The sequence below is a fragment of the Bubalus kerabau genome, chromosome 16 (genome assembly GCF_029407905.1).
Source record: "Bubalus kerabau isolate K-KA32 ecotype Philippines breed swamp buffalo chromosome 16, PCC_UOA_SB_1v2, whole genome shotgun sequence".
NCBI lineage: Eukaryota > Metazoa > Chordata > Mammalia > Artiodactyla > Bovidae > Bubalus > Bubalus kerabau.
Window position 1 is genome coordinate 15,735,189 of NC_073639.1, and position 20,771 is coordinate 15,755,959.

A 20,771-nucleotide genomic window follows, 5' to 3' on the forward strand; every position below is an offset into this window, starting at 1 on the left:
ACTATACTTCAATAAAAATGCTTTAAAAATTTTTTTTTAATTTAAAAGAAAAATGCATTTGACACTGTAAGCCAATATAAACATACAGATATAAACACAAGCAAAACTCAAACTTTGAGAAACAAGCCTTGTCCTCACAAAAATGAGTTCCAATTGATTATTTCTATTCTATTTCATTTTCTTAAATTTTTCTTTCTGCTGGGCACAATCCACTAAATTAAGTTCATTATGCACTAATGAATCATAACCTAAGGTTTGAAATTTCTCTAACAGAAAATATTTCTACACAGAGTAAAGATTCTTTGAAATAAAGGAAAACCTGAAAGTAATTCTCACCTCCTACAAAAGTGATTCAAGCCAGCATGACCTCTAACTTTTTCCCCCCATTCCTCCTGCTTCTCTCATTTCCAGTTGCATAGCTACCTTAACAATAAAAGGGCTTCCCGGGTGGTGCAGTGGTAAAGCATCCACCTGCCAATGCAAAGGACACAGGTTTGATCCCTGGTCCAGGACGATTCCACAAGCCACAGAGCAACTAAGCCCATGCACCACAACTATTGAGCCTGTGCTCTAGAGAGCAGGTATCGAAACTTATTGAGCCCATGTGCTGCAATTACTGAAGCCCATGAGCCCCAGGGCCCCGGCTCCATAACAAGAAGGGCCACCACAATGAGAAGCCTGAGCACTGCAGCAAAGAGTACCCCCCACGGCTGCAACTAGAGAAAAGCCCACCCAGCAATGAAGAGCCAGCACAGCCAAAAACACACACATAAATAAAATTATATAAAAAATAAGAAATCCACACTTGGAATGTGGCTATACCACATACTTACATGATTTCTCCCAGGCATTATCTTCTCTGCCACCTTCTACCACCAGCATCGGCACCAGCCTGATTCTTAGTTGGAAGGCATAAAGCTTTTTCATACAAGCAAAAGTGAAGATTGCAATCAGAGGTAGGACTAGATCAAATTTCAGCTCAGACCTACAGGTCGGGTCTGGAGACTACACGTGGACAGAGGGAATGCATCCATTAGACCTGTAAGTTTCTTCATGAGCATTAATTTTCAAGCCAGTTCAGTTTTCCAAGGTCTCCTCCTAAGTCGCTTCAGTCGTGTCCAACTCTGTGTGACCCCATAGACAGCAGCCCACCAGGCTCCCCCGTCCCTGGGATTCTCCAGGCAAGAACACTGGAGTGGGTTGCCATGTCCTTCTCCAATGCATGAAAGCGAAAAGTGAAAGTGAAGTCACTCAGTCATGTCCGTGAGGCCTTTAAAAATTGATCAGACTTCCAGTTACTAGAGACAAAAAAATATATGTCATGCAGAGTAAGCTATCAAATCTTCCATGAGCTTTATGGTGATCCCTCATCAATACCCACCAACGTCAATAAACTTCTCATCTGGGAAGGAGCTTTCATTCTTTAGTCATGCTGATCTGTAATCCTCACTTTCTGTTATATATATATATATATATATATATATATAACTTTTTATTTTGTATTGGTGTATAGCTGATTAACAAAGTTGTGAAGGTTTCAGGTGAACAGTGAAGGGACTATGCCATACATATACATGTATCCATTCTCCCCCAAACTCCCCTCCCATCCAGGCTGCCACATAACACTGAGCAGAGTTCCGTGTGCTATACAGTAGGTCCTTGGTAACTATCCATTTAAAATATAGTAGTGTGTATACTGGTGGGCTGCAGTCCATGGGGTCGCGAAGAGTCAGACACGACTGAGTGACTTCACTTTCACTTTTCACTTTCATGCATTGGAGAAGGAAATGGCAACCCACTCCAGTGTTCTTGCCTGGAGAATCCCAGGGACGGCGGAGCCTGGTGGGCTGCCGTCTATGGGGTCACACAGAGTCGGACACGACTGAAGCGACTTAGCAGCAGTAGCAGTGTGTATATGTCCATTCCAAACTCCCTAACCCTTCCCCCCTTTCTCCCCCCTTGCCACAATCATAAGTTTATTCTCTAAGTCTGTGAGTCTCTGTTTCATGAAATACTCACTTTCATCAAGTATAGACTTAACAAAGCCTCCTAAAATTTGCCCTACAGATTTGACCTAAGAGCCTCAGAGGAATAGTACTCATCATTACCAGCTTCATAAACACTCCACAGACATTCCCCAGCAGTTTTTTTTGTTTTGTTTTTTTTGTGTTTGTTTTTTTTTTTTAAGGAAGAGATAGTTTCAAAATAAAGTGTTAACTCAAAACAAAATAATAATCAGTCTGAATCAGGCAGGAAATAGGTTCAGAAATTTATCCATTGCACTTTTGGTACAAATAATGAAAGTATATTTACTGATTAGGTATTAAAAGTTAAAGGGCTTCCCAAATGGCTCAGTGGCAAAGAATCCGCCTGCCAAGCAGCAGATGCAGGTTCGATCCCTGGGTTGGGAAGATTCCCTGAAGAAGGAAATGGTAACCCACTCCAGTATTCTTGCCTGGGAAATTCCATGGACAGAGGACCCTGGTGGGCTGCAGTCCCTGGGGTCACAAGAGAGTTGGATGTGACTTAGTGACTAAAGAGCAACAAGAATTAAAAGTTAAAACAAAATTAATAAAAATGAATTTCTCTAGAGACACAGATGTAGAAAAAACCAAGGGGCGGAAGGTGGGGAGGTGGGATGAATTGGGAGATTAGGATTGACACATACAGTATTGATACTATATATAAAATAGATAACTAATGAGAACTTCCTGTATAGCTCAGGGAACTCTGCTCAGTGCTCTGTGGTGGCCTAAATGGGAAGAAATCAAAAAAAAACAAAAAACAAAAAACAGGTTATGTGTATACATATAGATGATTCACTTTACTGTACAATAGAAACTAACACAACATTGTAAAGCAACTACACTCCAATAAAAATTAATTTAAAATTTAATTAATTAATTAATTAAATTTTAAATTAATTCTCACTCTTCCCTACTATTTACAAGCCTCTTTTAAAAATATGGAAGAGTGGTCATCTCGGTCTGCTGATAGGCATAACTAGTGTTAGCCATCTGGCAAGTAACAGAGGAACTCCTCAGCTGACATGTGTGTCACTGTGTTTCACACACACCCGCTAACTTACCCGGGTACCAACATTACCAGGGGAGATTGGAGCTGCCTCCTGGCCTAGTTTGGCTCACTCAGGGGGTTTTCGTTTGTTTAATGTGTGTATGTAATCTGAAGAGTTCTGATGCTAAAAGAAGGCATTTGATGCTCTAAAGTTAAACCATGAAAAAGAGAATGCATGCTCACTTCTGGCTACTCTTAACGATGTCACTCCAGAGGGCACCCCTAGGATTATCATTCTCCTTAAAATGAAGCTTCAAACCCACGTAAACCCCAATTTCGGGACTACGGTTCTTCAAAGCATGAAAAAGAAGGTCTGGCAACCAGATCCGGAAAGTTATCTATGGGGTTGGAGAAGGAAATGGTAACCCACTCCAGTATTCTTGCCTGGAAAATTCCATGGATGGAGGAGCCCTGGTAGGCTACAGTCCATGGGCTCGCAAAGAGTCAGACACGACTGAGCAACTTCACTTTCTTAGTAACTAAACGACCTGTTAATGAGATTTGAATCAGATCTGACCATTCTTCCTTCTCTAACGCCAAAGATAGTGGTTAAGTAGTATTTACATTTTTAAACTTCCGTATAATCAACTTGAGACAAGACTGCTGTCCATGTAAATTATGCATTCACTGACTAATTACCGTATTTGCTCTCCTACGAGCCTCGCTGTTGATAGGTCAGGCCTGGGAAAGGCAAGTTGTTGCTGTTACATCTTTCAATCAAAAGGCAAGGTGGGTTGTTTTTCTCGGGTTCTTCCTGGGATAACTTGCACATTTACATCAGGAAGAGCCGGCTTCCGCCAGGTGTGACCTCTGAAGGGAGTCCAAAAAAAAAAAAAAAACCGTATAATGCACTTCCAGGGCCGGAGTCTCCGGAGGAAAAAGGCCTTGGAGACCCCGGCGTCGCTGGGCCGCTCCCCGGGTATGGGGCCTCAGCCGTGTGGCCACCTAAGCGCCAGGGCAGGCCTGGGATCCCTCAGCCAAAGTGCGCAGTGAAGGCACCTCCGAGGCCTCTTCGCTCTGGTTTTGGAGAAAAAAGGCGACAGAGGCCCCGAAGGCAGCCATGAGAGGACCGAGCGGCTGCTGCACGCAACCACCGCGCCGGAGGTACCCGGCGGGGCGCAGGCGGGGCTGCTGCGGGCAGGCGCGGGCTGCGGGACCCGTGGCTGCGGCGACCCGGCAGACCCTCCCGGCGGCCTGGGGGAGACCCCGGGAAGGCCCTGCCCGAGTGGCGCCCGCCTCGCGGCCGATCGGTGGATGAGCCTGTGGCTCCCGAGGCTCGAAGCTTGAGACGCCCCCCGTGCGGCTTCCCAAGCCCGCAGCCGCGCTCCGCCTCCCGAATGCAATTTGACCGGAGTGTCCCCGGCCGGCCGCCTAAGGCCACGGCGGCGAGGACCGAGAGGCCGAAAGAGAAAAGGGGAATGGGGTGGGGGAGGGGACAGGGAGCGAGGAAGCGGTGTCATTTCCACCAACTGGGCTCTTTCCTGACCCAGCCGCTCATCTGTCACCGCTGTCTCATTCCTGTTATTTACATCTGTCTTTAGCATTCTAATTACTCGCTTTATTACTTTAGCCTGAAGGAATCCTGTAAAAAACAACGGAGATGAGGATCCTACCACACAATAAAACTGCCCAAAATCCCCACTGCACATTATACAGAGCACTTGAGAATATTTGTGCTGTTATATGACCTCAATATGTCCTTAGATTGATCTTATTATATCTTTCTCCCTTCTCTTTCTCCTAGTGTGTATGTGATGACTCTTTTAGGGTGTGGAGCACAAGAATAAACTGTTTAACAAATGATGAAAACAAGATTATTCTTGAAGCAGGAGATAAAGGGGGAGATGGGGTTTCTCTAAAAAGACTTTTCCAACCAACCCCATCTAGGTCCAGTTCCAGTTCCTAAACTCGTGGTTTTATTTTTTCCTTCAATCTGATAAGGTAGAGCTATCTTCACACACAGGCTTCTAAGGCTGAAAGAATCTTGGAAATTTAGAGGAGAGAATAAAATGCCTAATGTCTTTCATTATCTGGCATTAATCTCTGAGCTCCCAGAAGATCTCAGGAGGGGAAGAGAATTTAGAGATCAGAAGTGGGGTTCAAAAATCATGGTGGTTTGAATGCTTTTTTTAATGTGAGACTTAGAAGAGGGTGCAATATCTTGCTAAACCCCTGATAGCAAGATTCACAGATACCCTCAATACTTGAATCCAAAGGAGGCTGATTGAACCTATCAGAAAATCCAGGACAAAATGCAGCTTTCTAACTGCTATTTATTCCTGCTAGTGGAATTATCCTTGCACTCAGTTGCAATTTTCTGCCTATGCTAATGGTTTTCTTTATTGTGTTACACTAACACAATCTCCTCCAGAAAGGACATGACAAAATATATGGATTTTCAGATAAATAACTGAGGTAATTTATTGGCCTTTATGCTCTTCTGATGGCGTGGTTGATAGATAATGTAATAATATGTACATAATTAAGCAGGTTTACTGTACCTCAGTCAAAATAGGTCCGAGGGCAGTATCTCCGTCTTTAGGCCTATGGTTTTTCCCAATAGATATTTACTTCCTCCACCTTGTGGATAAAGGGCAGAACCTCAGGAGGTGAACAGCTAGGCAATAAGTGAGGACTGGAGGTGCGAACAAATAAGAAAGGAAAACTGGCAAATTCTCTCATAAAGGATCTTAGATTGGAGCCCATTCTTTCACACCACCCAAACCTCATAAGATTCAGTGAACTGATAAGAAATAAAATGAATCATTGAAGACAAACATACACCTTCCCAGAGAAACTTACACCCAGTTAAGGAGTGAGGCTTCAAAAACACCTTTGCGGGACCCAGAGACCTTCTGTCAAGAAAGCACAAAGGCTTCTGGGAAATTATTAATAGTGACTTGGTCACCACACGCCCCTTTGCCCTGGCTTCTGGAGGTTGCCCATTCAAGGCATGGTGTACTTGCTCTTCCAAACTCATCTAAATTACATCAATAACAGAGCGCACTCTTTAATGAGCTCTCAACTTTAAAGACTTGAAGGATATTAACAAGCCGCTTGACAAATGGTGCTTAGAAGCACATTAAAGACGCTGCTAATGGAGCGCATAATGACGGCTAATTTTCGATCAGATATAAATTAGAGCCCCAACAGTTATTTGCCTTAAGGACTTTATGTAAATGATTCTGTTCTGTATAAACTGAAAAGCGAAGAGAGCCCTGCCATTTTGGCAATCCTCATGGATATGATTAATAGATCTGCAACAGAACTGGGCAGAGACAACTGATGGCATTTCCATCTAAAAGTCAGTGTGTTTAGGCAGTAAATATGATAGCTTCTAGACTTCATGTGTGCTTCTTCTTCAACCAAAAGAGTAAAAATGTCCTTGGCATCTCCTCCACATGGTTAAAGAGATTCACAAAAGAAGAGCATGGAGACTCACCTCCCTTAGACCTGTACCTCACACCCACCAAGATGCCCAGGACACATGCCCAGTCATAACTTTGTCCTACACCGGGGCCCAATTCTCCATTTTATATGCTCCCTAAATACATATCCTGCATCATCTTCAAAGACACAGTCCACTCTACTGAGATCTAAGCTCTAGTGATCACTGTTTGTAATCCTCTCACTGTGAAATTGCTTGAGCACTCATTCCCAGCTTTGCATGCAACTCAAGTTCTCCAAGAGCATGCTGGGAACAGAAAGGGATTGGGAGAAGGAAAGTGAAGGGGAGGAGGAGTAGGGGGTGAGGGGGGAAATGGAAAAGAATGTGAGAGCAGAAGGGGCCCAGGCAGGAAAGATTAGAGGAACTGTAATATCTAAGCAATTTAAAATGGAGGAAACGTTTTGGGGCTTTGCTTTTTGTTTGCTTGTTTGTTTCTCTTCTGAGCCTCCACATTGTGTTAAGTCTCAAGCCATCAGAATGAATAAAAGGGTTTGGGGACTGACTCTACAAATTGATTTCCTTCCAGCCTAGGCCTGCTCTGGTGGTTCCTATAAAGCCTGGGAGAAAAGTTACCCCAAGATGGTGTCATCTGTGTCAGTTTCTTCTTCGCCACACCTGCCTGGTGTCAGCTGGGGTAGATCATGTTTAAGGCTGGTATTGCTTACAGTTACAACTGGCAGCAGTTTCATGAATAGCATCCTTTCCTGGACAAGAGGAGAAAAACTTCGTGTAAGAGGAAGATTGCAAAACCTGAAAAACCAGAGAACTCTAGCTTGTCAATGATTTATTCCAACAAGTCAAAAAAAAAAAAAAATTACCAAAAAAAGCAAAACCTCAGCCTTTCTGCTGCAGGGAAGTCAAGTGTTACTGCATCTCAGGGCAGTTTTCTCTGTCTTACACACACCAGATAAATGTGGATTTGGGGGAGGGGTCATTTTTTATAAGCAACTCTTAGGCAGTGTTCAAGTTAAAACAGAAATCCTGCCTCAACAAGGGAACTATTTCTACCAGTGACACCAGCTTCTAAGATTTCCTCATCCAAGCCATTTGAGAGATGAGAGCAATGACAAGCAGGCAGGGGTGGGGGAAATGGAAGGGTGATGGGTTGAGCATTAAAAGAGATTCCTCCTAGACTGATTAAATCATTTTATCTTGCAGTAACTGATACCTATTAGCCAGGAGTAAATGGTGGAGAGTAAGGATGCTTCTCACCCTCATTACTGAGTTATGAAGTAGTTTTAAATGGGGGCACAATAAATAAGATTGTTCTCATCTTCCATTAAGTCTGTCTACTCTTTCATCTAACCCTCCTCTCCAGTCACACACACCTCAAGGGCTAAAGGGACATGCAGGAAACCTCTGGACATCTCTTCTACCCACCAGTATAGGATTCTGTAGCAATGGGAGCAAAGCAGAAAGAGCAGCCTTAGCTCTCATTTTCTCTGCCAGCAACATCCGGCTCCCCTCTGTTTTCCACTGGCTATCAGATGCTCTGTGTGATGGCAGAATTGGGTGGTAAAAACTAACTTTGAAAAACAAAACTTGGAGTTATGGGACCAGCAAAATGAATCACAAAACTGCAGAATTCTCTCACTGGGTTGTGAGAGGGATAATTGCTGGGTTTTTCAGAATGACAAGAGATGTTTGGCACATTTCAGCTCAGAGAAACGTTTCTTCTTGCACTTTGTTCTCCTGCTCAGAATGGATAATTCATGTCACCTTTAGGGGATTTTGTGATTTTTATTTACAGTGAATGAGCTCATATTATCAAGACTAATTCCCAGCTACACGTAGTACTTCCACTTCTCCTGGAGACACATGGAGGATACCTGACTCAATGGAGCCGGTATGGTTCCCTGTGATGTGCCCTTTCTGTGTTATTATAGTTCCCTTTTCTTTTGGGGGCATCGACACTGTCTAACATAGGGAGAAGGCAGACCAGATGTGGTCACTCTGCATGTCTTCCTCTCCCCAGGGAGACGTAGGTATCATCTCCTACTAACCACCCATCTCCCCTGAAATTCCCTCTTTTTCCCTGTTCACCTCCCAAACTCTGAGTGAATTCCCGCAAGGGAAGGTGGGGGCTGGAGGGTGGGGGGAGCAGAGGGGGAGAAATCTTACTGAAAAAGAAAGCAGTATGAGGGGAGAGGGAAAATCAATGAAATTATTTAGGAATTGGAAGAATGGGCCCCTCTGACAATACTGACTTGACTGTAATTAAAAGCTCTCAGGCCTGCAAAGTGAAAAGCTGACGAAAAAGCAACTTACCAAGTGATTCTTAACTAACCCATTTAGGACCATTTCTCGAAAGCCAGACACTTAATTTAGGGATGTGAACCCCACATCCTTAAAAATGACTTTCGTCTCAGAAGGTGTCAGAAGTCCTAGTTGGGCAGCTAGGGCTTGAGTTCTATTCTCCACTCACCCCAATCTCTACCCCAAAGACCAGCAATTCTGGAGGAAGTGGAAAAAGTGGTTGCCTTCATTCTGGTTCTAGGTAAAGATTGTTAGTTACCACCTCAAAGTTGGTATCAAAATGACACAACCGGTGAGCCAAGCCACCCTGTTTGAAAGCCATGCCGAAATCGGGAGAGCCCAGAGCCTGAAGCACTGAACCCTGATTTCGCAGGGACCCCTGATCTAATCCCGGCTCCCCCATCCCGGCTGAGCGCAGCACCTGCCGGCCTGGTCCACGCGATCTTCCCGGGAGTCACAGACGGTTTCCGCCCCACTTCACCCGCGGAGCCCCCAGACAACATATCTGAGCTCCCCGCCAAGGCAGGATAGGCCGCAAGGACACACACCTGTGGCAAACAGACGGTCAGAACCCGTCGGTACTCTAAAAGAGGCCCGCAGGGAGTCTGGAGCATCTTCCTAGGGGAATCGCGTGACTTGGATAGACTAAGGAGAGATTTGGGGTGAGTTTGAAAAGTTTCACCCAGGCATGCGGGCCCCAGGGAACGGTCTGAGTGTACCTCTGTGTTGGTCTATGAAAGTCCAGCTACGTGTGTGTTGCTGGATGACAAGAAGCCAGGAAGAGAGGATCTCTCCTTCTCTTCCGGTCTGTGGCTTCAGGCCAAGCCCGCGGAGGCTCGGGGTACTGCGGACGGAAGTGTGGCTTCCCACGCTGCAAAGTGATTTGGTTCATCTAGGACTGGAGCAGAAAAGGTGATGATGACTCTGGGCGAGGGTCAGGGGCCTTCCTTCGACGTCTACCCTTACGTCCTTACAACGTATCTGGACACTTGTCCTGCTGTTGAACTTGGAGCATAAGGTGACTCCCCCCCCACCACCACGCCCAAAGGGATTACTGTCTTCCCTCACCTCCACTACCAACACCTTACACCACTAGGCCAATAATTCCCCAAACCAAGGACCCACTCTAGAAATCAGGGAGCTTCCACCCCGTTTAACCAAAATGCACAGAGATGCAGACTGCCATTTAGCAAAGCCCCAGAGGCCCACTGAGAAAGTGGGACGTGTGTATTAACCCTCCATCTCGCAATGAGTCCACCAACCTCCCAGTCGCACAGGCCTTCGAAAAATACACTGCCCCAGCCACTCGTGCAGAAGATGTGGACTTATGCCTGTCAATCACTTACAAACCCATCAATTACTTGTTTGTTTTATTCTTTCTAACCAAAGCTCATGATTAACCGGACTACTCTGGCATCTTACAAGTATTCCAAAAGCCAGGTGGTTTCTTTCAAAAATATTGGACACAGGCTTCTGATTTTCTGGTGGCCTTCCATTACTCAGGGAATCCTGGAAACTACAAGAGAACCCGCCGGCCGAAACTCACCAGTAGACACAGATAAGACTCTGAATATGCTCCCAGGGCCTAGATAATGGGAGGGTTTGGGGGAAAGGTTTATGAAAAATTATACCTAAATTTTAAAGATTCACTACTCAGACCCTGGTCGGGGGGAGGGTGTGTGTGTGTGGGGGGGGGGTGGTTTCTGATGGCTACGGCGGGGTCTGGGGACGGGGGAGAGCTCTCGCTTGCCGCCGAGTGACAGCTGGAGTAATGGCTGTAGAGCCAGAGCGGAGGTGGGGGGCGGGTGAGGCTGGGTGGGGGCAGTAATTACTAGCCCGGCTTACCCGCCTCCCTACTTTAGAGCGAACACGTTCTTTTTGAGCGTCCCCTGCGCGCTCGGCCCTAGCGCGGCCTCGGGGCATCCTGGAGCCTGAATTGGGGGGGTGGGGAGCGAGGGGGAAGTGCTAGAGGACTTGAAATCGTGGTTCCTAAAAGGCTTCTGAACTAGAATGTCCCCAAGGCCTTACCATTGCAGGCCTGTGGAGTAAAAGAAGACCGAGCAGAGACCGCTCCGTGCCCAGCAGCCCTCAACGACCAGGCCAGCATTAGTGACCCGGCAGAAAGTGAGGAGTGGGGTGTAGACGCTGAAGCGGGTAGCCGCCTGGAAAACGGTGATCCATTTGATCGGGTTGCACAGGACCGAAACCTTTCCACGCGGGTGGAACGAAAGGCGAGGCCAGGCCTCAGCCTACACCCACCACCTCCCCTCCCGGCCCACTGAGCGCAAACCCTCAGAGGGCGCGCCCGCTCCCCTGGGTCCCAGAACCCTGAAGTTAAGTGTCCACCGAGGGATCCGCGCTGGGGAGGGCGGAGAGGAGGGGTGAGGAGTCGGGGCTAGGTTCTCCACCTCCTCCCGCCGCCTCCCTCCCGCAGGCTGGAAGCCTCACGTAGTCTGGGATTTTTTCAGAATAATTGATGGGTCCAGTTCTCCAGAGCTTTCCCGGTGAGAGCGCGGCAGACCGCGCTAGAATTTAAATAGACGTGATTAGTAAAATGCAAGGGGGCGAGGAGCCTGGGCAGCTTTTTCTCGCAGGTTCCTCCTGGCTGCGCGCCTGGTAAGGCGGCTGTTACCCGCCCCCCGCCGCCCCCAGGCTCTAGGGGCCACGCGGGGCCAGGGCAAGCGCGTCCAGCTGGGAGGGCGGCTCTGCTCCCCACTCCCTAACACTGTGGCTCTAACACTCGGCCCCTCCCAGACAGTTTCTCAGCAGCTTGCACCCCGAACTGGAGGAGAGGGGAGTTGGGGCTGGCAGGGAACCCGAGACCGGCGGGTACAAAGTGGTGGGAAGCCAGCGGGTGGGTGCGAAGATCTCGGTTCCTCCGCACCGCCGGAGCGGGCCAGGCGAGCACGAAGCCCTAGCCTTGAGCAGAGAGGAAGGCCTCTCTGTGATCACGGTCCCCGTGTCCTGCTTCTCACTCTCACCGCTCCCCACCTCTACCTCCGCCCTCACCGGTAGCCCTTGCTCCTGGCTGCTGAGACCGCAAACCCCGGTCTCAACTCAAGGCGCCCCTTCACTTACCCAAAGCTCTAAGAAGGTCCCCTCCACAAAGAAGTGACCTAGGCTGGGGAAAGCCTTCGCCTTCGCTCCCTCTCACATCCCTATCTCATCGATTTGTTCCTGAAAAGGGGGCTGTGCATTCTTATAACATCTACAGCCAATTAATATTGCATTAACTCTATTAAAAAAAAAAAAAAAAACAAAAGCACCAGAATACTGCACCCTATCAAAGCCATCTATTATTCACGGAAATGTAATTGGAGACCTAAGATATGTGTGTTACGGGCCAGTGGAGGAAAACAGAGTCGTGACAATATTTCAGAAAGGAAGGGAATCCGAGGGTATCTAATATTTAATTTCAAGTCTGTGGTTTTCTAATTCGAGATTAAAAGCAGTCACGTCTTTGAAGCCAGACAGTTGGTATAAATGTACAGTTAAAATATTCTATTCCACGGTCCCTAGACAGAGCTCTCTGCTCGTCCCAGGCTTCATTAAATTTTTATTATCATCCCAGACTAGAGCACGGAATGAGCGGAAAGACTGTCCATCTAATTGCAATTGATAAAAAAAAAAAAAAAGCTCTTAGATTTCCCCCCTCATTTTAATATATTAACCGCAGTTTTCTTCGTATGTCCAGTCTTTCCTAGCCCTGTGATGTACACACTTTATCACACAGATACATTTCCCACTTTCCAACAGGCATGGAGCTTGGCTGTCTTCTCTGCCCTTTGAGGAAGCCTGGGGGTGGGGGGGGGGGTTGATGATGGGAGTGGAGGGAGAAAGGGTAGTGGTGACTGGCTTCAGAAAGTGATGCTATATGCTGAGGGTGGGGGGTGGGGTGGAGGTGACATCAGTTCTTGAAGCATCTGGTGAAAGATCAACGAGAGACAACATTTGCACAAAGCTGGTTCTTCCAGTGGCACGATGAAAGCATATTGTTACCCAAACAAAACAAACAGATTATTAGACCAGGCTGCACTTTTTGACAGCCTTTCCACTGTGTGGGATGAAAGCAAGGCGTAATATTTTCATTTTATTTCTTTCTCACTGCTGCCCCCAAACACACACACACACACCCCTCAAACTGTTTGTTCTTCTTGAGCCTTCTTCCTGTGCTACTTATCTGTCACACCAGAGGACTAGGGTGTGTGTGTGTGTGTGTGTGTGTGTTCAAGAAGCCTGTCTCAACAAGGGTACTTCAAAAAAAATATTGAAACTGGTATAAATAAAGCTTTTCATCTCCAGGCAGAATAAAACCCACAGTTTGCTTTCTGAGCAGCTTCCTATTATCACATCGCCACTTAATTTTATTTCTATTCTCTCCAAGTTAAATAGAAAGACTGGCTCACAAGGGAGCTGCCATGTGCCTACAGACTGGGGATGTCAAGCAGAGAGACTCACTGTGCAAAGTTAATTTCAATTCCCGAGGAGGATTTCACATTCCGGCTGGCTGTGACCCACAGTAATTAGCTGAGATAACTAATGATTACTTACTTATTCCTTGTAATTATCTGGATTTAATAATTCGCTGTGTAATTTATTAATTCGCTCATAATAGCCTTTCAGGACTGGGAATGGCTCCTTTAAAGGAGCAAAGCAGGGGGAAATTTAGTGATTTTTTTCTCATTGTCATAAATCTGTCTCCTGACAAATGTAGACTTCAGAAACATTTCTATCATCATAACTATCCAGGAACCTTTGTCTTCCTTTTTGTCCTACCAGGATACCAATCCAACTTCTTCTTCTTCTTTTTTTTTTTTTCCTTCTGTTGCAGGCCCTCTCCTTAAGATCAAATGAAAAGTAAAGTACAGTTTTAAGTTCTAATGTAGACCATTTACCTAGCAATATAAATTGTTGTTGCCAAACAATTGAAAGGATGAATTTCTAAACTTACTGTCATAGCTTGCTTAGAAAAATTTGAGCTTCATTCTCTGAATAATATGCCTTTTAAGATCAAGCAAGTTTTTTAATGCCTTTTCCACCAACTCTTAAAGAGCTGCCCCAACAGATGAAATTATGAATTGATTCATTTAAAGTTTAAAATAAAGTATTTTTACACACCCCCCCAAAATTCCAGTTCTCTTGGCAAAAATAAAGATCTAGAATCTCTCCTTGATAGTAAAAGACTTAGTTATATGTTGTTATTTATTTTTAAAATACATTTTCTAGAAGTTAGGATAGGGTTCCTTTGAATGTAAAGCCCAATTACTTCATTTGCTTTTCATATTTCCATTATATTTCCATTATATTTCCATATATATTTCCATATATATATGACATATATATATATATGTCAATGAAACTCAATCTATAAAGGATTGACCAACTGATTTAATGTCAAATATCAAAAAAAAGTTGCATTCTTTCTGGATAATAGTATTATCCAATTGGTATAGATTGTACTTAGCTATCAACCAGGCCTTAACGATCTTTGCTATTCTCCTTTCCACTTTAAGGAGTCACTTACTCCTTTCCATTTTAGACTTAAATGATTACACCAAAAAAAATGTGATCATTTGCCATTAAAGAAGTTAAAAGAAAATAAACTACATAGTTCTGAAACATCAGATTGAGGAAGGCTAAGTGTGTGGCTAAGTCAATTCATAAAATATCTTTTTCCAATAAAATAGTCATTGTGTACCTTAGGAGAAAAAATTAGGAAATGAGTCATGAATGCCAATAGATTTGATTAATATGACAAGGATCATCAGGCACAATCTGCTATTTATCCATCTGAGTATTTGGAAAGCCAATATCAAGTGGATATTTCTCAGCAATTTGTACACAGTTCCTTCTTGCCTTACCTTTAATTTTGTCTTTAAGACCAAGCCTCTTCTTTTCAAATCCCTTTGTTTTGGTATTTCTCTGTAACTATCATTAATAGAAAACTTTCAGAATACATTTCTTTTAAAATTTCCACTTTTTCATAAAATAAGCATGTTTAAGCAGACTTAAATAATAGATAAAATTTCCATTTTGTAGGCAACAAAGTTTTTTTTACCCTTGTAATAACATAAAGAAGATGAACTTAAAATGTGATAGTTGTAAACGTCCAGGAACACAGGAGACAAAGAACACTTGATGAATGAAGGAGTATATCTAGGCCTTCAATCAACTGTTGAAGTAAATGGATAGTTGCTTTTCTGTCACTTCACTTACAAAAACTTAGGACAAGCATGCAACATGGAAGCTATCATATATTTCAAAATGCACTAAAAAGAACACCTCTGTTATTTCTATCCATTATATTTATCAGTTTCTACTATTTTACCATGTTTTTCTCTTCATTTAAAAATGTTATATTTGTTGAGAGAAAATACAAGCACACCTGTCTGTCTTTCCCCTAACTGACTCCCCTTTCTCCTAACACACACTAGGTAACAGCTACACCCAGGAGGAAGGAGGTGTTATTTATTGAAGGTAATTTTAACCTAGATCAGAAGTCTGGTTTGCTATATATTCAAGCCACTTAATTCATTTTCTCCACTCAAGAAAAAGTAAGCAAACAGAAAGTTCTCCTACTGGCTAGAACTGTACAGTCAAAGTGTTGGAGCAAGAATGAGTCATGTGGTTACTATCCGTGGTGCTGAAATCAGTACCCATTACAGTGAGATTGAAGGCAGGCTGAAAAGACTTTCAGGAAAACTGAATCTAATAATAGGCGGTAAAGTGGAGGAATGGGGCATTCAGCCTTCAAAACACAGAAATAAAATCAAACCATCAATATCACTATATATGAGATTACAATTTTTTCTTTTAAATCCCACAACTTTCTATATTTCCTTAGATATGTTTTGCAGTGTATCTGGTTATTTCTAAATGGACATATGAATTTTGTTCTTTTGGTTATCTTTTTTATTTCAGTTATAGAGAAAGAAGCCCTTTCACCCATTATCCTTCCAACTTTCATAACTCTTTCTGTTACTTCTGAACGTCATAATCAATTTTCCAACCATACTTAGTTCCAACTGGAGCCACTATAACAGCTTTCATTGGCACATGGGATGTTTTGTAACCTTATCCTCAAAATAAGAAATGTTCCAAGACAGTTCCATATTCGAGGGGTAACATCTCAAGTTAGCAGAATTACTCATGGAGGATGGCCTGTTTCCTCCCTCTTGTTGGACCTATAACTAATATGATATTTTAATCATAGAAATAATATAAATATCTAAGCCAGAACTTTCCTGGGAAAAAAGACTTTAAAAACTTAATATGTTGCCCAACTGTTGTAACAAGTCTGAAAATTATTAAAATTGGTGAGGAGGTTTCTTGAAACTAGGATCAGAAAAAGAAAAGGTGGTGTATCCAATGGGCAGAATTTCTTTGTGCCAAACCACCAGCAGACGGCTGTCACCAACTTTGGTGTCTGAATGAGTCATAGAAAGGGGGCAAAATTTTGCTTCCCTAACCACCTATGATTTCTTCCTCAGCCCCACTCTGCCTCTTGCAGAACGTGAGTTTCCTTAAAGGCCATGGAAAAGGAGAGAAAGAGAGAGATGCTCTACTTCATAACCCAGTAACCTAGGTGCTTCCTGCTCTGACTGTGGAGCACTGCTCCTTAGGAGTGGTGACTGAACTGAGAAGTACAGTGGGCTATCCCCTAGGCCTCAACCAGGGTGTCCCACTCCCCCAAACAGGCCTTAACATTTGCCACACCCAGTCTCCCAGTGCTGCTAAAAGCTGAACTGAGCTCCCTTCTACCTTTTACCTATGCAATATCTCTGCTCATAAAGATTCTCTTCACAGAATTTTGCCGATCTGGAAAAAGAACTCCAAGTGAGGTATTTGGAGCCAAATGTTGTGACCTTATCTGCCCAGAAAAGCAAAGCACCCATTGAGATGAGCTTGGCTATTATAAACCCTGGTGTTTTCTACTTTCCTAGAGAAACCCCCTCCACTAAATCCAAGTCAAACTTTGGCAACAATCACTGCATAATAAACCATCAAAATGTGTTTAAAAAAATCCCTCATCAAAATAACTCCAATGTAAATGATTTAAAACAACATCACGTTTTAAAAGCCATTTAATTTTAATAGCATATTTTAATGAAAAAAAGCAGCATACTTTGCCAATAAAACATTAAAATCATCTCTTCAATGAAAGACAATCAAACAACACCAAAAATAACTTAGTACATTACCATAGTAAATAAACCATCTATTAACAAAAACAAGAACCAGGTCATATACAGAATTCAAGACTTCAGAGAGCCTTAAATGGAACAGCAATACAGCAAAATTTGTAAGAATATATCTATATGTGCATCATTTTGAATGAGATATTTACAATACATAAGGTACCAGTCATCATGTACCTAATTTTTTTGTTGTTCCAAAAGAATTCTACCAAACAATGTGAATTTGCAAGCAGTGCACTGTCTTTCTTATAGTTCAAATTAGTTTTTGTACAAACAAACCTCCAAAAGGAAAAACAGAAGGAGGAAGGATTCTTGTAAATGTTGAAATGTAGTCCACAAAGCAACTGAAAACTAGAAGATTGAAATACCTTGGTGAAATCTTAAAATCTGGAAGGGCAAACACCAAGTGACAAATGCACGTAAAGCTAGAAAATGATGCATCATACTCATGCTTCCAACTGCTTGACTTCTCTTTCATTAGAGGTGTGTGTGTGTGTGTGTGTGTGTGTGTAAGAGTGAGTGAGAGAGTGCATGTGTAGCAGGGACAGTGTGGGAATCCCCATTAAATATGTAACAAAGTAAACAATACTTTGGACTGTGAATCAGGTCTATAGGGTTAAGACATCCATTACCAAGTATTGACTCACAAATCAGAACACTACCAGTGAAAACAAAGAAAAAAACAATCTTCATTCAAAGTGAGAATATACAAATGGGCCAAAAGGAATGCAGTATAAGAGGAAAACTGTATAAATTCAGTAAACTCATTAAACATAAAAAAATTTTAACGTCACTAGCTATACGTCCCCCCGTTTGTTAAGACTAAAGAAGTTTAATTAATTAGAATGTGCACAAATTAAGTTGCTAGAGAGATAAATTAATAATTTACAGAGGGTTGTTCAGCAATAATCTAATAATAGCTTTCAAGATCAGTGAACACAGCAGGCGCAACTCCTTTCTTAAGCATTAACACTTCAGAGAAGGAAGAAGGGGGTAAGAACCACAATAAAAATATATATATAATATACAGTGTAAATGCAGAAAATCTGCCATCTTTTTTTTTTAATTCAAAATACTTTAGAGATGTCTCTATCACATTAAGCATCAACTCTAGTTTAAAGTTTCAGTTCTGAATCAATTTCTACTTCTGAAAAATAGCTGCAAAGTGTACTTTTAAACTTGAACAAGGGTGACGTCTTTAGGAATAAAAACAAATCTTACTTGATCATTCTGGGGGCCTTGTAAAAGGCTGTCTCATCTGCCTTCCTGCAAACAGCCAGCTCCAGACTTCCTCTGAAGAGGCCGAGGTGCCTTTTCCGAGTGGGTGGGGTCGAAAGGGACAACTTTGCTACAACTTGACAAATCCCTTCTTTTGTTTTTCTTTCCTTTGAGAAATCGTTTCACATTCTCACCGGGCTTGGGCTCAGTAGCTCACGCGTTCGCTCGCACTCCAATCCTCGCTTTCTCTGGATTCACATTTACTGGAATTGTTTTCTGGTTGCGAAAAATGGAAAGAAAAGAGGCAAGAGGGATGGGGGTGGGGGGAGAGATGAGGAGGGGGCCTGTCCCTGGAGAGGCCTAAAGTGTGTCTCCTAAATGCCCGCGGAATATTTCATTCTTTTCTGTTTCTGCCTCTGGTTGCAGAACCAGACGCGCACCACGTTTTTCTTAAGGTCCAGCTTCTCGGCGATCGCGGCGATCTTTTCGGAGGAGGGCCGCGGCTGGATGGCGAAGTAGGCTTCCAGCGAACGCTTCTCTGGCGCCGCGATGGACGTGCGCTTGCGCTTCTTCTCCGCGCCGTTGAAGAGCTCCGGCTTGGTGAGCTTCTCACGGTGAGACTTCTCCGCCTCCTCTAGCCACGCTTGCAGGATGGGTTTGAGCGCGATCATATTGTTGTGAGACAAAGTGAGGGACTCGAACCTGCAGATGGTGCTCTGGCTGAGCGAGCCCACACCGGGGATCTTGAGGTTGGCCAGCGCGGAGCCCACATCGGCCTGGGTCACCCCCAGCTTGATGCGTCGCTGCTTGAAGCGCTCGGCGAATGCCTCCAGGTCCCGGGGGTCGGCGTCCACGTCGCTCATGCAGCCCATGTGTGAGGGCAGCCCGTGCGCGTGGGCCATGCTGAGAGCAGCTTGGTGCATGGGGTTCATGGTAGCCATGTGCGGCGCGTGAGCTGGAGTGGACACCACGGCGCCGTCGGGGCCCGCCATGGCACCCAGCGCCAGGCCGGGACTCAGGTGCTCCAGCAGCTCGCCCTCCAGCGCCTGGTGCGGCTGATGGTGGTGATGGTGGTGATGATGGTGGTGGTGGTGCGTGCCCGCCAACGCGGACGGGTGCGAGATGGGCACCGACGAAGAGGAGGCAGCCGACGTGCACGGGATGGTATTCATGGTGTGGTAGGTGGCGTCCGGCTTGAAGGGGCTGTGGTGGGGCGGGTGATGGTGGTGGCTCTTGCTCTGGGAGACGATGTCCACCGCCGCCAGAGCCTCGGCGCGGGCCAGCAGACTCTCATCCAGCCCGCCGAATATATTGCTCTGCAATTGCAAGTAAAAGGCACACATTACTCTCAGCAGGGAATTGTGCGCACTCTCTCCGGAAGCTCCGGCCCAGCGCTCCGCACCGCCGCCGCGCCTACAACATTCCCAGAACGTTAAAATAATAATAGTAATAATGATAATAATAATCCTGAAACTAGCGGGTGAGGAGGAGAGGAGGAAAGCCACGGAGAGAAACCAAGAGTGCACGAGGAGGAGGAAAGTGAGCCTGCAAACACAACACAACACAACACGCGCACAGGCAACATTCCAGGTCATAAAAATTAATATGAAAGGAAAGACCCGCTGAATACATAAGCGAGAGAGAGGGGGGAAAATTGGTTGGAGGTGTGGGGTGATTTGCTGTGCAGACATGAAAAAAACATCAAGCAGATAAAGGGGGCTGTCAAAATGTGCCTTTAAGCGGTGATTATGCAGAAATACGCACCGGTGGGGTTGGAAGACACGCTCTCCGCATCGCCTCGGAGCCCCCGCCGCTGCCGCCGCTGCTGCCACTGCTACTGGAGCTGCTGTTCCGGCCTCCACCGCCCCCGCCACTCCCGCCGCCGCCGCCAGCATTGCTCGAGCTGCTCGGAGAGCTGGCGGAGGGCGCCGCGGGTGCAGAGGACCCGGGCGAGGCGCTGTGCAAGGCCGAGTACTTGGGCTCCACGTGCAGGCTGCCGCCGTGCGGCATGCTGAACGCCTGCTTGCTGTTCAAGGACATCATCATCATCTTCCCCGCCCGCTCGGGTGCCGGTCCGAGGCGCACGCACTGGCCCCGGCTGCTGGGACCCTCCCGAGAAGTGCTGGGCGAGAGCCGAAGCGGGGAAGGGCGATGCAAAGTTGTGCTCACTCGCCGCCGCCCCGAGCTCTGCGCGCCTGGCCCCGGCTACGCGCTCCACCGCTGGCTACTGAGGTCAGTCAGCGGATGCTGGGCTCGGCTTGGCGCTGGCTGCAGAACCTTGGCGCCCGAAACTGCCCCCGCTCTTCGCGGCCGCAGAGTTATACTCCCCTCTCCCCGCGCCTGCCCCCGCACACCCCGCCCTCCCTCCCTCCCGCGCCTCCGCCCTCCCCTGCCTGGAAGCGCCGGTTTCTCCTGCTTGGATTCTAGCGTCGCCCCTGCTCCCTCTTGGCTTCCTCCAGGCTTTGGTCCTTTCTGCTCTCCAGACACCCCCCTCTCGCTCCCCCCGCCGCTCCCCTCCCCGCGCCCTCCGCCTCCCCTTCCTGCCCCCGCCCGCGCGCTGACGCCGCCGTCCCTTC

At 45.6% G+C, this 20,771-nt stretch overlaps 2 protein-coding genes and 1 long non-coding RNA gene across 3 annotated transcripts in view; 1 reads left to right on the forward strand and 2 right to left on the reverse strand.

The window, feature by feature from the left end:
• The window catches only part of TTC29 (tetratricopeptide repeat domain 29), a 341,387-nt gene that overhangs the window by 316,531 nt on the left and 4,085 nt on the right, over nucleotides 1-20,771 (forward strand). The window lies entirely within an intron of this gene.
• LOC129629821 (uncharacterized) lies at nucleotides 2,207-10,098 on the reverse strand. Its single transcript, XR_008703335.1, has 4 exons — nucleotides 10,042-10,098; nucleotides 9,499-9,677; nucleotides 3,715-3,885; nucleotides 2,207-2,752 (listed from the first exon to the last, which is right to left on the reverse strand). It is a non-coding gene; the product is annotated as an uncharacterized LOC129629821 (long non-coding RNA).
• On the reverse strand, nucleotides 16,849-20,244 carry POU4F2 (POU class 4 homeobox 2). The gene is made up of 2 exons (XM_055549985.1): nucleotides 19,960-20,244; nucleotides 16,849-19,511 (listed from the first exon to the last, which is right to left on the reverse strand). Exons 1-2 carry the CDS (start codon nucleotides 20,242-20,244, stop codon nucleotides 18,570-18,572), a joined length of 1,227 nt encoding a protein of 408 aa, XP_055405960.1. The 3' UTR covers nucleotides 16,849-18,569.